At 39.1% G+C, this 18,449-nt stretch overlaps 1 protein-coding gene across 3 annotated transcripts in view; it reads right to left on the reverse strand.

The window, feature by feature from the left end:
• TDRD1 (tudor domain containing 1) overlaps positions 1–14,254 on the reverse strand; it is a 37,508-nt gene extending 23,254 nt beyond the window's left edge. For 2 of the 3 annotated variants that reach the window (XM_060100748.1, XM_060100666.1), the window contains exons 1-9: positions 13,942–14,236; positions 11,738–11,796; positions 6,988–7,132; positions 4,448–4,553; positions 3,905–3,968; positions 2,417–2,521; positions 2,010–2,192; positions 1,353–1,496; positions 634–805 (exon numbers count right to left, since the gene is read on the reverse strand). In XM_060100748.1, coding sequence (XP_059956731.1) covers positions 634–805; positions 1,353–1,496; positions 2,010–2,192; positions 2,417–2,521; positions 3,905–3,968; positions 4,448–4,553; positions 6,988–7,132; positions 11,738–11,796; positions 13,942–14,236 — 1,273 coding nt within the window. Of the gene's footprint in view, positions 1–633; positions 806–1,352; positions 1,497–2,009; positions 2,193–2,416; positions 2,522–3,904; positions 3,969–4,447; positions 4,554–6,987; positions 7,133–11,737; positions 11,797–13,941 lie in introns of all 3 variants that reach the window. The other variant, XM_060100837.1, reaches the window with a different exon arrangement.
• Positions 14,255–18,449: the final 4,195 nt, after the last annotated feature.

Below are 18,449 nucleotides of genomic sequence, written 5' to 3' on the forward strand. Positions count from 1 at the left end.
TAGCAAAGGAACAAAACACAGAGATTTTATACTTAATTTCACAACAGGATTAACTGAATTTTCTACTAAGTAATCAACCAATGATGGGTCTCAAGCAACAGAGGAGTAATAATACCTTGGAAACCAAGAGGCAATTATAAGCACACTGTCAGAAGTCACTTTTTAAATAAGTACAAAGCCATAAAGGAAGAACAGGATTCCAAACTGCTTCTATTTCCACAACTTAAATACTATGTGCTTATGGGCTTAATGCTAACCAAATGCAGTTCTGTGAAGGTTGTTCAAAGAAAAAGCACTGATGGTAAATCACAGAAAAATTCCTGAATTTTCCCAGTAAATGAGTAGGAATCAGGGATATTATAATGGCTGTATTAAAAAGATAACTAGAGTTTTCCCATACTAAGTCTAGATCTAGCCTTTTAATGTACCCAATTCTATAAACCTGTGCCTTGTCTTTGATAAACTGCCAACTGCAAGAGCAGAGCCAAGGCCATAGTTCCCGTCACAATCTGAATGACTCCAGAGTGGGGCTTACTTGGTCTCACTTCATGTTTCTATTTCTTCTCTGAGTAACAGGTGGGCACTCAATAACATATTAAGTGCTCCATTTAAAAAGAAAGATTCAGATCTTACCTGAACTTGCCAGCGTAACATCCACAGCAAAGGAAACCACTTCTTCTTTTAAGATGTCCACAATCTTTACAGAGCAGTACTGCTCCATTAACAGTGATTTAATAGTTTTGATACAGTCATTGCTCCAATGCCCCTCTGCTGGGATAACACTGGCTACAAAGCATTTTATGGCCTGAAAGATTTTACACAAGTTACTAAAAATTAGTATTTGAAAGTGACTTTTTTCTAATTATGCAAATATTTTTAAGACAATGTATTTCATGCTGAATATTCATCAAAAATCTTCAAGTACTAATCCGATAAACAATTTTATGAATAATTACTTGTCTCTCTTGATATTCTATCAACAATGCTTTTCCTTTTGGGACTTGAAGCTTGAGAAATTAATCAAAGGATGGTCATTATCCCTCAATTACACATAAATTCAAGTCGCTTCCAAATAATGTAATAAATATAAAAATGATTGTTTTTAAAGAGCAGATTGATAAGATGTCCCTAAAAATGCTAAGTTTCTTACCTGAGGCAGTACTTCTAAGTAATGCCTAATGAAATGGAGCCAAGAAAGTCCATGATTGTTTCCCTACATAGTAAAAGATACACCAATAGGTCCTTTCTCATAATAACCATGGCAACAAACACGCAAATATTGTGTCCATCAAAACATTAAAAACAGCTCCTCTGGGATGCTATTAGGAATTCAGAAAGTAAAAGAGACTTACACAAGGAGGAAACAAGTCCATTTTTCTGTTTAGTTGGTGAATTTCGTTTACTGGAATTATTTCTTCATTTCCATAATCAATATATAAGACTTGTGCCTTCTTCTGCAGCACATCAACGTCTCGTATTATTACTCTGTTCCAGGTCTGAAAGTGAAATATAACGGTATTCTGCTTCAAAACAGCATTTCACAATCTTAGGTTTAAAAACTCTCAATCTCCAGAACATGCAAAGGAAAAAAGCTACTGTTCTGTTCTGAGATACTCTATTAACAAGTTACCTTAATTTCCTAAGATCTGGCTCAGAAACCCCCAAATTTGTCCATTTTAGATGCTTTAATATACACAACAATTCCCAGGCTACTCTAGCCCAGTGGACTCTGTGACACACTAATGCCTCAGCTACACAAATAAACACAAGCTCTAGGACTAGCAATCACTCTGTACCCAGCAACTGAGGAGCCTACGTGCAGAGCTGGAGAGGCCTCAGGCAGGGAGGAGGTAAGCAAACAGACGTGGACTCCTGACTGAGGAAGAGAAACAGCAGTGTGACCAGAGTCTCACCTCAAGCCACCTAATGCATCATTAAAAGCTCTGGTGTCAAGCTGATAGGACCAAAGGAAATTAAAATGTCTTCTTAAATATTTCATTAGGGGTTACCTGATCGCCAGTGTACTTGGCAACACAAACTTCCCCCTTTACAGGAATATAATCTTCTTCATGTGCCTTATTTGCATATGTTTCCTTTAAGCTCGCAGAGAGTTGGTTCATGTATTCTAAAACTTCTGAAGAATGTAACTGCACATAAAAGTCACCTGGGTGTTTGAATTCAGTAACTATACCCTTTCAAAGACAAAAAAGTTGCAATGATTCACTGAGAACAGGGCAAATGTTAATTCTGCAAAGCTTTATAACAAGATACAAAAAGTACTGTAGACAAGTTTTTGTAATCTTTATCAATTTCAGTTGTATTTTGGAGCTATCTTATAAACTCAAACACAGGAAACAAGGCAATAAAAATCTATAGTTCTTTGGATCTCTGTCTACGGAAATTAAACAACAAATACCTTTACTTCCATGGTTTTCCTGAGTTGTAGGCTTCTCAAATCAGAAAACATTATTGTATCAGCACAAATGGCTATTTCTTTAGTAACTCCAAGAGGACAGTCACTCTGGTTTGAAAAAACACATTAAGTGAGTTACTTACAAGCACAGGTTTAAATGATACCATGGCCGGACTTCCCTGGTCGTGCAGTGGTTAAGAATCCGCCTGCCCATGCAGGGGACACAGGTTTGATCCCTGGTCCAGGAAGATCCCACCTGCTGCAGAGCAACTAAGCTCATGGGCCACAACTACTGAGACCACGCTCTAGAGCCTGTGAGCCACAACTACTGAGCCCATGCATCTAGAGCCCACACTCTGCAACGAGAAGCCACTGCAATGAGAAGCCCGTGCACCACAACTAAGAGTAGCCCACAATCGCCGCAACTAGAGAAAGCCCACGTGTAGCAACGAAAAGCCAATGCAGGCAAAAATAAATAGATAAATAATAAATAATAAAAAATAAAATAAAATAAAATAAATGATACCATGGCCACTATTTGCTAGAACCGAGGTCAAAACAGCCTGACTCCCAGGTTTGAATGAGGGTGTAGAGAAATAACATACGTCTTCGAGAGTCACTAAAATGTACCGTCCATAGGCAGTGTGCATAGCACTGGGATCACCTGAGAATGAGGTCATGATGGTGATGGCAATGTTGAGTTTATTTTTAAAAAAAGGGGGGGCCTCCCTGGTGGCGCAGTGGTTGAGAGTCCGCCTGCCGATGCAGGGGACACGGGTTCGTGCCCCGGTCTGGGAGGATCCCATATGCCGCAGAGCGGCTGGGCCCGTGAGCCATGGCCGCTGGGCCTGCGCGTCCGGAGCCTGTGCTCCGCAACGGGAGAGGCCACAGCAGTGAGAGGCCCGCGTACCGCAAAAAAAAAAAAAAAAAAAAAAAAAGGTGGGGGGAGGGGAGGTAGTGTTTTAAGTTTTCACTTGTTAACATTTTTATAGGAATGGGTTTTTGTTTTCAAAGTAGAAGCTAGGACCAGCTAGAGAAAGCTAAACTTTACCTATAAAATATGAGTTGGACATCACTGATATTTTCCAGATTGCAAATGATTTACCCCATACAGTTATCTAAACGGAAGAAAGGTATTAACAGGAAAAAGTGCTCCTTAGATAACAGGACCCTATTAGAATCCAGTACACAAAGCTAGAGAGCATGTGCACGCAGGGACTACAAAGAGAGGACTTTCTCAGTAGTCCACCTACAGCGAGACACGGCCATCTCAAGTCTTCTTTAGAAAAAAGCTGGGCATAAACAGTTCTCATAGACCCCCAACGCTCACCAAATCCATCACTAGGGTGTACAGATTTATTCAAAAGGAATAAACAAACACTGGTGAAATAAGTCATAAATATTTTATTTAGCTTAAGTCCTCTTATTCCAAAATAAAGGGAGTCATTAAAAATTTGCTCTAAAGGCAGAGAGAAAGTAAGTGTATCATACCTCTTTTTTCACTTCCATGTTCTTTGTTTCAAAAGGTGATTTATTATCTTCAAGTTTGTGGAAACTGAAATAAAGCAACCAATTATAATACTTACAGCACAGAACCAATTAAGAGTAAGGGCCACAATAATGTTAAATTCTCAACGAAATCCAGAAAGAGCAAAACAGCTTCTTCCAGAAAGAATCACAGTAGTAAAACAACCCCATGCTGGCTATGCAAGGGTCTGCCCTGTGCACAGGTGTGCTTCTTCCAAAAGCCACCTAATGAAAGGGAGATAGCCACAACCTCCAAGCCTCAGTTTCCCTATCTGCAAAATGGAGATAATACCTACGTTACTTAAAACAGAGTTTTGGGGATCAAAAATTGTAGAGCTGTTCACTTCAGATTTGTATACTTTATGTTATACTTAAATAAAAAAGTAAAAAGCAGGAACTTTTACATACTTATGGCCTGCTTACCTGATTTGATGCTTATACTACCAAAAAAAAAAAACCCGTATTTTAAAATATTCTCTAATGAATGTAAAAAAAAATCACACTTACTTCTGCTGAACAGGTTTGCACACGATGCTGTGGGCTGCCCAGTCCCTTCTCTGGCACGCGACAGAGCAGTAGTATATCTGCTTGCACCGTGAGCACCTCAGAGACGCTACAGAACACAGCCCATGACACCACCAGTGTTTTATTGCAAATATTTGTTGGCAGGAACAAGAACGTTTCAAAGATGTCATTCTATTAATCATATCAAGGAGAGTATGTGAAGAGGATTATGATGCTTATGATTAGGTGTTAAAACTGAATTTATAAAGCTCCCTTGAACTGCAGAGAAAGGGGAGTGCCAAGATGAAAAAGAGAAGGAGGACATGAGACAGGCTGGGACCTGGGCCCATTTGCCGCAGTGCTTGCACCTGGACACACCTCTCCTCGAGCCACAAAATACAAAGAAACTGTATGGGACTCAAGATAACTGCATGCATGTGCAGTTGGGGCAAATTCTGGACAAAAGATACCAAGAGGCCAGAAAAATCCAACTGCCACTTTTGAAGAGCCAGGAACAAAACCAGGAGGTTGGGAGGAAAAGCAGGGTACTGCGCATGCCCCCTGCACACCATACCATCTTAGGTGGGCAAACCGCCTAAAGGCACCCCGCCGGCCTCACCCCCGGACACACTCCTACCCTCACCCCATATAAGCAACAAGCTCACCACCCCCTCAGGGAATGAGCAAGCAAGAGAACCTGCTGTTTGTTCTCACTCCCCGCTGCTGCCCCAATAAAGCCTTGCCTGAATTTCTTGTCTGGTCTCTGATCAATTTCTATTGATTGGGGAAGGCCAAGAACCCTGGTTGTTATCAGACAGACTGGAAACACAACTGACTTTCCTGAAGCAGAACCCAGAACACATGATATAAAAGGAACAATCAAAGGGAACAGAAAATCTGCCGTGGTGAAAACAGACGTGTGCAAGCAGAGTCTGATGAGGTTCACCTCATGCCATTTAAAAATAACAAGACAAAAACCAACAAGGAGAATCACACCTAGAAAAACCCAGGAAGTTTTTGAAATGAAGTTAAAAAAAAATCCTATCAGTTTCCAGGCAGAGGAAAACAAGTTATCTGAAAAACAAAACAAAAAACACATAAAGAAACAACGAAATCAGGCTGGCCTCAAATACCTCCACTCTAAAAGAAATTGGAAAAAAGAAGCGAAATATCCAAATAGCCAGTGAGCACAGGAAAACTGCCCAAGATCACTGATCATGAGGGACATGCAAATTAAAACCACAGGGAGGGCTTCCCTGGTGGCACAGTGGTTGAGAGTCCGCCTGCCGATGCATGGGACACGGGTTCGTGCCCCGGTCCGGGAGGGTCCCACATGCCGCGGAGTGGCTGGGCCCGTGAGCCATGGCCACTCAGCCTGCGCATCCGGAGCCTGTGCTCCTCAACGGGAGAGGCCACAGCAGTGAGAGGCCTGCGTACCGCAGAAAAAAAAAAAAAAAAAAAGAGAGAGAGAGAGAGTAGAAAACCATAGGGAGACACCACTACACATCCATGAGAAGGGCTAAAGTTAAAAGGACTGAAAACACCAAATGCTGACAAAGATGTGGAGCAACCAGAACTCACTCCCAGTGGGAATACAACATGGGACAACTACTTTGGAAAACGGTTTGGCTTTTTCTTATAAAGTTAAGCATATACTTACCTTTTGACTCAGCAATCCTACCCCAGGGTTTGTACCCAAAAGAAACAAGAACATAGGTCCACACAAAGACTTATGCAAAAATGTGCAGAGAACTCTATTCATAATAGCCAAAAGGTGGACACAAGCGAAATGTTCAACAGAACAGATGTACACATTGTGATATCATGCAATGAAATGCTACTCAGCGACAAACAAAAAAATTAATGCATGCAAAAACATGGATTAAACTCAGAAATATTTTCTGAACAGGGAAAGCTTCACACAGAGTCTATATTGTATGATTCCATTTACGAGAAATTCTGTAACTGGTAAAATTAATTTATGGTGAAACAACAACAGTGGTTGCCTCTAGGGGGTAGAGTGACTGGGACAGGACATGAGGGAACTTTCTGAGAAGATGGAAGTATTCTTCATCTTTTTTTTTTTCTTTTTGCGGCACGTGGGCCTCTCACTGCCGCGGCCTCTCCTGCTGCGCAGCACAGGCTCCGGACGCGCAGGTCCAGCGGCCATGGCTCACGGGCCCAGCCACTCTGTGGCATGTGGGATCTTCCCGGACCGGGGCATGAACCCGTGTCCCCTGCATCAGCAGGTGGGCCCCCAACCACTGCGCCACCAGGGAAGCCCAGTATTCTTCATCTTGACTGGGCTATGAGTTTGTGCCGTTCAGTGCAAGTACGTCTTATCTCAAAAAAAGTATAAAAAATAATCAAGTAAAGAAGCATGGATGAACAAGAATGGTAGGATGTTGGCAGCTGTTGAAGCTGGTAAATGGGTATTGATTTATATATACTCTTCTGTTTATACTTAATGTTTTACATAATAAAAATATTTTTCAAATGTGTAAAGGAAGAATCCAACAGGCATCTGAGAGCAATATGCTTACCAAACAGACCGCAGCAATGGCAAGTTGTCGACCGAAGAGGAGGTCCTAATGAGCTGAAGAGTGCTGGATTACTTATGGACAAGGGGCTCTCAACCAACTTGTGTACTTTTTTTGATTTTGCAGGAGACGCATTATTGCAAGTCTTCTATTAAGAAAAGAGAATAGCAACGTTAAAACTTGGTACTAATGTTTTGTTTGTTAAATATTAGATTTGGGATTTCCTCTGCCGAGAAGACAAGATAGATGTGCTTTCCCTTACTCCTACCATTAAGTACCACTAAAAACCTTGGACTTATATATGAAATAAACATACAGTGACACTGAAGGAAGGCAGCAGACAGGCTAGGAACTTGGCACCCAGAGAAGGACATGGCAGGGAGTCCCCAGAGTTTTTATTCTGCCTCATATATCCCAGATGCGGTGCTGGAGAAGTCAGAAACGCCCGAAGGCACAGACAATAAAAGCCCCAACAAAAAGCCTGCTCGCTTGCTCTCTCCAGCCAGAAGACCAGGAGAGGGATGGCCCAGCAGGACAGAAAAACGTTACCAGTAACTACTCTACTCCAGACAGTTGCCGCAGAGAAAACTGTGGCCCCATCCCACCAGCCAAGGTAGACTGGGGAGCCTAGACCTCCACCTTCACCAGGCTACACTGAGGTGCCCCTCTCTTCCACTTGGGTGGTATCAGAGAAGGCCAACAGAGTAGGGAGCCAGCACCTCATCCTTGTGGGGTCTCCCTGCGGAGACTGCATGGGGAGCATGGACTTCTGCCTGGCAGTAAAGAGTGCCCCCCATGCCCCCCAACTACCAGCACCATCGGGGTGGTGTTAAGAGGAAACCTAGTGGACAGTCAGGATTTTCCACCACCATTCAATAGTAATGAGTGGAGTGTCTCCAAACGCTTCCACCTCCAATCCTCCCTCCACCTCGTGTTAAGTAGAGAGGATATGGCGGGGGTGGGGGGGAGCAGTAATGATGCTGGGAAGATGAACTCCCACCCTTGTCCAGCCAAGAACATCCTGGGCCATAGAACAAACTTCAACCAATTTAAAAGAACTTAAATCATACGGATGGTGTTATTCAACCACAGTGGACTTACACTAGAAATCAGTAACAGAATGAGAACAGATAATCTCCAAACATTTGGAAACTAGACAATACACTTCTAAATAACGCATGAGTCAAAGAGGATGTCTCAGGGAAATGTTTTAAAAATACACTGAACTAAAAGAAAATAAAAATACAACATATCAAATTTGTGGGACACAAAGTATCACCAAGACAGAAATTTATAGCTCTAAAGTCACATACTAGAAAAGAGGAAAAGTCTCAAATTAATAATGTAAGTTCTCATCTCAAGAACCTAAACAATAAGAACAAAACATGCCCAAAGCAAGCAGAGGAAGGAAACGATAGAGATAAAAGCAGAAATCAATGAAATTAAAAATAAAAACTTGGAGGAAAAAAAATCAGTGAAACAAGACCTGGTCCTCTGAAAAGATGAGCAAAATTGATACATCACTAGCAAGACTAACAATGAAGTAATCAGAGGAGGCAGAAATTACCGATATCAGGAATGAAATAAGAGATATATTACTACAGACCATGAAGATATAAAAATGATAATGGAATACTTCGAACAACTCTATGTAGACTTCACAATGTAAGCAAAATGGACCAATTCCTGAAAAATCACGAATTATCACAATAGGAAATAATTTGAATAGCCTTACAAATATTAAGGAAACTGAATCATAATTTTAAAACTCCCAGAAAATAAATCCCCAAGCCCATATGGTTTTTACCACCAGAGAATACTACCAAATGTTTAAAGAAGAATTATTTAACACCGACTCTATACAATCTCTATTCCAGAAAACTAATATTACCTTGATACCTAAACTATACAAAGACAATAAAAAAGAGAAAATCACAGACCAAGCTCTCTCATGAAAATGGATGTAAAAAATCCTCATCAAAACAATATCAGATATAATTCAGCAACTTATAAAAAATAATTATACACCATGACCAAGTGGGGCTTATTCCAGGGATGCAGGACTGGTTAAATTAAAAAAAATATATCAATGCAATCCACCAAACTAACAGGCTAAAGGAGGAAAAAAATCACAACAATATCAATGGATGAAGAAAAAGCATCTCAAAGATTTCAATACCTACTCATGATATAAAGTCTCAGAAAAGTAGGAATAGAGAAAACTTCATCGACTTGATAAAGATCGTCTGCAAAAATTCTATAGCTAACATTATACTCAACAGTGAAAAGACTCATTGCTTTCCCCCTAGGTTTGGAAACAAATATATCCACTGTCACCACTCTTAACATAATGCTAGAAGTTCTAGTCAGTGCAATAAAGCAAGAAAGGGAAATTAAAACCATATATTTTAAAAAGGAAGAAATAAAACTGTCTTTTATTGGCAGATGATAAAACTGTCGATGTAGAAAACTGCAAGCAGTCTACAAAAAAATTCCTAGAATAAATGACTCCTGGAAGGTCACAGGATACAAGATAAACATGTGAAATCAACCATATTTTTATATATTAGCAATGAACGTGAGGACACATGGAAATAAAATATATAACAGCATTTACAATCACTCAAAAAACAATACTTAGGTGTAAATCTAACAAAACGTGCACAGCTGGTAATCTGCAAACCACAAAGTGAAAGAAATAAAAGAATATCTAAATAAATTGGGAGACAGATTGTGTTAATTGGAAGAGTCACCACAGCAAAGATGTCAACAATTTTCAAATTGATATACAGGCTTAATGCAATTCCTATCAAAATTCCAGCAAGATTTTTTTGTAGATACAAACAAGATTGTTCTAAAATGTATACTGGAAAGGAAGGAAAATAGATTAAATGATTTTGAAAAAAGAAACGGGAAGTGGGAGGAATCACTGTACCCAACTTCAAGACTGACCATCATAGCTCCAGTACTGTGTGGTATTGGTGAAGGGAAAGACCCATAGATCAGTGGAAAAGAAAAGAGAATCCAGACTAGACCCACACGAATTAGCACAGCTAATTTCTGACAAAAGTGCAAAAGCAATTCAGTGGAGGAAAGATAGCATTTTCAACAAATGGTGCTGGAGCAATTGGACATCCCTAGCCAAAAAAAAAATTAACCTCAACCTAAGTCTCACAACTTACAGTGGACCACAAATTTAAATATAAAACTACAAACTTTTGGGGGAAAAAACCCCAAAACTTTCTGCATCTATAGCAGCAAAAAGTTCTTGGACTTGACACCAAAAGTATAATATATAAAAGGAAAAATTGACCAGGACCTAGCTAAAAACTTTTGCCCTGCTAAACATCTTGTTAAGAGAATAAAAAGACAAGCCAGGTCTTCCCTGGCAGGGAAGGTTGAGAGTCCGCCTGCCAATGCAGGGGACACAGGTTCGTGCCCCGGTCCGGGAAGATCCCACATGCTGCGGAGCGGCTGGGCCCGCGAGCCATGGCTGCTGAGCCTGCGCGTCCGGAGCCTGTGCTCTGCAACGGGAGAGGCCACAACAGTGAGAGGCCCGCGTATAGCAAAAAAAAAAAAAAAAAAAAAAAAAAAGACAAGCCGGAAACTGGGAGGAAATATTTGTAAATCACATATTTGACAAAGCACTAGAATCTGTACTATATAAAGAACTTTCAAAACTTGGCAGTAAAAAAATAAACATCCAAATTAGAAAATGGACAAAGACATGGAGAACATTTCACCAAAAAGGATACACAGATGGCAAATAAGCACATGAAAAGATGTTTATCATTAGCCACTAGTCAAACAAAACCACAATGAACTATCACTACACAAATGTGACAATAGGGAAACTAAAAATACTACTACCACCAAATGCTGGTGAGGATGCTGGGTGCAGAGAATCTGGATCACTCGTACATTCTCTATGGGAATGTAAAATGGTATAGCCACTCTGGAAAACACTTTGGCAGCTTCTTAAAAAACTAAATATGCAACTACTATATGACCCCAAAATGCACTCCTGGGCATTTATCCTAGAGCAAAAACAAAAACCTCATGTTCACATAAAACCTTACACATGAATGTTTATAGCAGTTTTAGTTATAATAGCCAGAAACTGGGAAAAATCCAGATGTATTTCAATGGGAGAATGTTTAAATAAGCCACAGAATACTACTCAGCAGTAAAAAGCATTGAACTATTGATACATACAGCAATCTAGGTGAATCTCCAGAGAATTACGCTGAATGAAAAAAATCCAATCCCAAAAGGTACATACTCTATGATTTCATTTATATAACATCCTTGAAATGACAACATTTTGGAAATATGGATTAGATTAATGGTTGCCAGGGGTTAAGAAGGGGGTAGGGGCAGGAGGGAAGTGGATGTGACCATAAAAAGGTGCAGAAGGGATCCTTCAAGTGATGGAAATGTTCTGTATCTTGCCTGTATTATGTCAAATAGCCTGATTGTAATATTATACTATAGCTCTTCAGCTTGTTACCACAGGAAACAACTGGGTAAAGGCTACAAAGAATCTCTATTATTTCTTCCAACTGTATGTCAATCTATTATTACCTAAATAGAAAAAGTTGAATTTTATTTTTAAAAATATACTAGGCTAGAGATAAGACAGTCTTACCTTGAACAATACCTGCAAATTGAGTAATTCTTCATTAACACAATATAAAAACATGTTTAGAATGTTTTATCCAAAAACACAAAATAGAAAAAATAAATAACTTACACTATTTACTTCTTTGGGTGGTGAATGATTTCCAACATTTAATGGTGACACAGAGTTACCTGGGATGTAAAACATAATGCCTAATAAAAGTCAAATATTACTTTATTCCTGAAAATGTACAGTAACATCATTAGGTAACATTCAGATAATAAAGCTATACCATAATAACCTTAAAGTTACACTATAAATAAGTAACATCCTACTTTTCCTAATGAAGAAAAAGGATTTGTTTGAAATTTCCTTGACTACTGTACACCTCACTGTGAACTTTTCTCCATTCACGAAGGCAACAGTTACCAAGCTTTTTGAACTCCAGACTCATCTACACGCTTAGAAATTACTGAGGACCTCAAAGAGCTTTTGTTTACATGGCTTGTAACTATCAATATTTAGCATTATTAGAAATTAAAACTAAGTATTAGAAATTTCAAATACTAGTATTTGAAATTAAAACTAAACATTTAAATATATTTACTTAAAAATAATAAATGTATTACATGTTGACATGGTTTTTTAAAAACTATTTTCCAAAGTAAAAAAAAAAAAATTGTGTGAAGAGTGGCACTGTTTTACATTTTTGCACATCTCTTTAATGTTTGGCTTAACCAATGACAGTTGGATTCTCATATCTGCTTTTGAATCCAATTTGTTATGATATGTTGTTTTAATTGTGAAGTAAATCTGGCCTCACACACATACGTGGTTGCAGATAGGAGTAGTATTTTATGGCCTTCTCGGGTAACTGTGGATATTCTCTTTAATTCACACCAAAACTCAAGTGGTAGTTTAAGGGTTAGCTGCAATGTGGAATCTAAAACCGTTATCAATAAACTTTTCACACTGTTATATTAGAATCCATTGATTTATCTTGCACTTTAAATGGATTTTTACCCATGCAGGACTATAGAGCATCATGCATTGGTCTTCAGGAAAAGACTGAGAAACTCCTGAGTTATGCAGATCTTCCAAATGTTGACACATTTCATAAGATAGTACCAAAACCCTTATGTGTTAATATCACCATGCATCTCACCAGAAAAGTCTTTTAAGTATTGGGAAGCTGTCAAGCTCAGACTGGCAGATACACATTTCCTGAAATTCTCATTTTTGCTTGAAAGCTTGTACTTTTTCATTAGCAACAAAATACTATCAGCTGTTTTCTTTGATGTGACAGGCTCACTTTATCCATTTTTGAGAAAATGACTGCCAGATACCTAAGCCCGAATGACCCGTGTGTCATTCTTTTCAATTAAAAATGATGTTCCAAGAAAAAAAGTTTCCATTCAGCTCAAACTCAATCACACACATGCTTTTCATACTTCAGTAAGCAGCAAAAGTTAGGAGTAATTCCCATTTTGTTAAACAAAACACTGAAAATACCTGTACACAAGGCTCAAGACTTATTAATAAATTTGTACTGCTTTATCAAGGGCATTCTTAAGTAAAACGGACACTTCTGGCTTGTTTTGTCTTAACTGCAAGGGCATGAAAATGAAAAACAATGACCATTAGCCCAGGCTGGTACCCCTGCTAAAGGCAAGTTAACGAGGTGCCAGAGTCTACTCACCTTTGCTTTTGCACCACCAGCATAAAGTCAGCAGAATGAAAAGGAGCAAATAATGTTTTAATATTATTAGGAAAATAGTTGTGACTCCAGAGGCCCAAGGGCCATACTGTGAGAACTACATCACCATAATATTAAAAGATCATATCTCAAACACATTCACAGAGGGTAAATTCCACCAGGCCCCAGTCTCCTTAAAAAGCAGATTTTTAGTATTAAGACTAAAGGAATGATTTTTTTAAAAATCAAATGAAACAAGTTAATGTCTTAGACATACCTTTGTGAGCTATTACATGCATAAAATCTGCACAGTATTTTTAGAATATGGCCAATCTTTAGAACATCCATAAAAAGCCAGTGTTTCCTTTCTACATTCCCAGTATGTCTCTGGATTGGGGTGGGTGGGGAGGAGGGAGGCTTGTCTGTAGACACTTTCTCCTCAGGAATCCTTCTGTGATTAATGTAGCCAAAGGTAGCTACTTGGCATCTGGTTTTTCCTTCTAAACTAATATGTATATGCAAATCCTATAAGTTAGCCATTTGGCTGTTAATAGCGCACTGGTGTATAGTTACACATACTTTCGATAAGTCGAAGAAACCATCAGAATCAAGTAGTAATTAGCCTACAGGTTTTACTCACCTGTTAGCAGCATCTTCCTGTCTCCTTTGGATCCAGCCACTTCTCCACTGATGCCGTCAGAGTTTGAAGATACTGAATTGTCTTCCTCACTAGCCAGATACTGTTTGATTTGCTCACAAAGCAAAAAATTTTTCTTTCCAGTCTCTGGGCTTTTCAACCTGAAATTAGGATGGTTAGGATGTCCTCCGGGACTTCTTAAAGACTCATGCGGTGGAAGCTTGCTTTCACTTTTCGCAAAATTAAATGGCTCTGTCATTTTACAGCTAGATGCCTCCAAATTATTTCTTGACATCATATTAAGTGGCAATATAACATTCACAGAAGTCTAAGGGAAGAAATGTATTTAAAAGGCAACTTTTAATTCCGAAAGTAGAAGCACTGCAGGGCCAGGTGATTTCTCTTTACGTAACGGCTCTTTCCCATCAATGATTCCAAAGCAGACGTAACTGTAACCATGCTATCGAAGCCTGTTCTACAGGCACAAGAAAAGAACCCTTCTTTAAGTACTACCTCCAAGTTTAACAGAATTCGACAACAGGCAAATCAAGAGACATCAAAAGAGTCATATCTGGATTCGACACTATTCCTTACTTTAAAAAGCTTCTGGAAACAACATGAATAGAAAAGGACCATCAAGTTTTAAGCGAAGTATTTCCGACCTAAAGCCTACAACTTAATGGTGACATACAACAGTGGGTAGTGTTTAGATCAGGTCATCCCCTACCTGTCTAGCCTCTCAGAATCCCTCTATACTCCCCTACCTGTTGCTCTGCTACGTCTCTGACTGTGCTGAACCGGGTCTCCAGAACGTCCTCGCTCTCTCATCCACCCGGTCAACCCTTCCCTTCCTAGTCATCCTGCACAGTTTGCCTCAGCTGATTCCGTGTTGGTCTGTTTTTCCCAAGTCCTGTGCTTCATCATCTCCAGCTGGGCTTCCATAAATTGTAACGTGTATCTACTGCTTTTAAGGACTTATCTGTGTGTGCCCTTCACTGAAAATAAGGTACACATACTGTTGCAAAGCGCCTCTGAGAAACCTCTAATCAGACATTATGCGGGCTTGTTGTTTTCCTATTACTCCTTGAAAATACTGTTTGCGCAGAGGAAGTAATATAAGTGGACAAACAACTCTTATTTTTAAGTAGTGACCTATAGCTTTGTCTTTAGCCTGAAGACAAAACTTCTGCCTATCTTCCCAAAACAGCTCAGGAAAAAAAAAGGCAACAAATAGCCGAAACTGGTATGAGTAATAGCTAAGTATTATTTGACCTTATTTTAAATAGAAGATAAAGAAAGAGCAGAAAAATCCTCCCTCGTGGTGTCCTAAAACTTCTCTCTGCTCTAAATCAGGCCCAGCCTAATTCAATGACAGTACAGAAAAGAAAATGAAATTTTTAAAAAGAAAGAAAAGAAATACACAAGCAGACTTACAGGTGGGGAACTCTCAGGGGACCAGATCCTGGGAAGATCCCTAATAGAAGGCCGGCAGATGGGCAGCTGTGGTGGGAGATACTGTAGCTGTCAGGGAAAGCATATCTGTAGCAGGTATGTTCAGGTATACCTAAACTGAAGGATCAGATTGAGAACTACTATGAAGGATGCAGTAAGACAGAAATACTGTGAAATTACAAAAGGAAAATAACTTCCAGGGGATGCTGGGTGGGGACGTAAATATTGAGTAACACTAGACTCTGTACAAGAAATATAAAGAACATGCATTTAAATTATTAGGGAAGGCTTCCCTGGTGGCACAGTGGTTGAGAATCCACCTGCCAATTCAGGGGACACGGGTTGGATCCCTGATCCGGGAGGATCCCACATGCCGTGGAGCAACTAAGCCCGTGTGTCACATCTACTGAGCCTGTGCTCTAAAGCCCACGTGCCCCAACTGCTGAAGCCCGCACGCCTAGAGCCCGTGCTCTGCAACAAGAGAGGCCACCGCAGTGAGGGGCCCACGCACTGCAATGAAGAGTGGCCCCCGCTCGTTGCAACTAGGGAAAGGCCACATGCAGCAACGAGGACCCAACGCAGCCATAAATAAATACATACATAAAATTAAAAAATAATTATTAGGGCAACTACCTCAAGGACAAAAACAAAGCATAACTTTAAAATCACAATCCAACAGGGAAAAAAAAATTCAAGTATGGTAAACAGAAAACATCAAATAAGATGACAGACCCAAGCCCAGGTAATCTAAATATCAATGATTCAGTCTCAAAATAGAAAAAGAGATGGACCCAGGGAGAAAAATATTCAGATACATACTGTGCACAAAAGGCACACATTAAACAAAATACACGGTAAGCTTGAAAATAAAAGGACTAAAATATGTGCTATGCAAATAACCAAAATAAAGTTGGGCTGCTAATATTAACAGCATTAATAGCAGATAAAATAGAACTCAAGGTAGAAAATATTGGTATAAAGAGAGATATTTTACATTGGTAAAAAAACCCTCCCAGGAGAGAGAGCAGCCAGAAATCTCTGACTCACAATGACATCGCCTTGAGATGTATAAAGTAAAAACTGATTAGAAGAGAAATTCAGTCACGGTAAGGACACACCTGCTTTAGACACATACTAGTCAACAGACAGAAAACAAGCAGTGATATATATTTTACTAACACAATAAACTTGATCTAATAGGGACCAATACAGCCAAGAACATTCATTTTTCCAACACTGAGACATAATGGACTACGAAGTCCACTTCAACTAACTCCAAAAGAAACTAGTACCAAACAGGCCATGTTCACTCATCACACTACACAAACCTCCGTCTCAGATTTTGCTTCCCAGAGAATCAGTCTGTAACACCCACACTGGAGGATAAGGAGTTTGGGTTTTATTTATTTTTTTATTTTTGGGGATCTTAGTTCCCCAACCAGGGATCAAACCCGTGCCCCTTGCATTGGGAGCTCCAAGCCTTAACCACTGGACCACCAGGGAAGTCCCTGTTTTAAAGTGGTAAAATACCATCAGCGAAATGATAGCAAACATGATTAAATGAACAAAAAACAGCAAAGAGGTCGGTAAATAAGTACTAACACAAAGATGACACATTTGATACCTTTTAAAAAGTGGAATAGTAAAAACATCCAGACACTGCAGCACACACTGTGGGTAACCGACCCAAACATCACCTTCTACTTCTGATTTGCCAGCTTGAGTTAGAGACAATACTGGACATAATCAGAGTTCTGAGTGGAGCTTCTCAGAAAGCTGTGTCCTTTCCTGATGGACAGGGACAGATTTGGCTAGCGGGGTCTTTCACTTCTTTCTTCCTGCAACACAGACCTGAGGCCTGAAGATATATCCCCCACAATGCAATGAGAAAGCAATAAGCATGAGAAAGCAGCACACCCTCAGGACAGTGGAGAGGAGAAGGCAGAGTCTGGTGTCCCTGGCAGAAGCCCTGACTCCAACCCTGATCTGCCTAGGCACAGACTTGCTGTGGCATCAGAAAAATACACCTTTGGGTTTTCTGTTATTTGCAGCCCAATGGACACAGATACCGATAAAAAAAAAATGAGCAAAAGGCATGAAAGGATACACAGAGGATGAAGAGTCACGGATACACATAAGGGGGAAAACATTCAATCTCATTTGTAACAAAAAAAATTCAAATTGAAATAACTATATATTATTTTCTATACAGCATAGGTGCAAGTAAAACACTCATTACTGAAGGGAATATAAATTAATATGTTCTGCCTGAGAAATAAGTTGGAGATTTATATATGTACATGTGTATTATACATAATATAGTTATATAATATATATGTGCATATTATACATATATAACATATAATATATATTCTTAAAAATATCCATAGCCACTCACAAGTCTATTCTAGAAATCATCCCACTGAAATAATCTTAAATATCAAAAAATACGGCATGTACAGATATCCATTTAAAATAGAAAAAAAAGGAAAAAAGAAAGTTAACAGTGATGCTTCTACTACATAGAATATTACACTACCATTTAGAATCATAGTTTTCAAAAACGTTGTAAAATGTCTACTAGAATGGCAAATGAAAAATCAGAAAAACACTGTATATTCAGTATAATAACTGCAAAATAAAAAAGAACAAAACTCCATGTACAAAAAGGTGACTGAGATACATGAAATTTTAAATAACAGTGTTCTGGGGTAGGTAAGTTGAGGAAATCTTTTTCACTGTCTTTTTCATTTTCCAAATTATATTTAAGGATGAATTACTTTTAATTAAAAAAGCATGTTAAAGATTAAAATATCACTGCATGTTCAATCAAACTTTTTTTCATAAACTGTGGTTAATTTTAAACCAAGTAAAAGATCACAGTAATATTTAAACCACAAAACCAGGGTACAGACACTGTCTCAAGACACCATTGGGACCCTCAATACACAGCCTTTAACTCCTGAAATAGCTTTCCTAACTTTGTCCTTATTAATAAGGCTGACAGTCAATCCGTAACTCCTTACTACCCTGTAGAGTTACCTATAGACAATTATTTT

Source organism: Mesoplodon densirostris, chromosome 1, assembly GCF_025265405.1.
Source record: "Mesoplodon densirostris isolate mMesDen1 chromosome 1, mMesDen1 primary haplotype, whole genome shotgun sequence".
Lineage (NCBI taxonomy): Eukaryota > Metazoa > Chordata > Mammalia > Artiodactyla > Ziphiidae > Mesoplodon > Mesoplodon densirostris.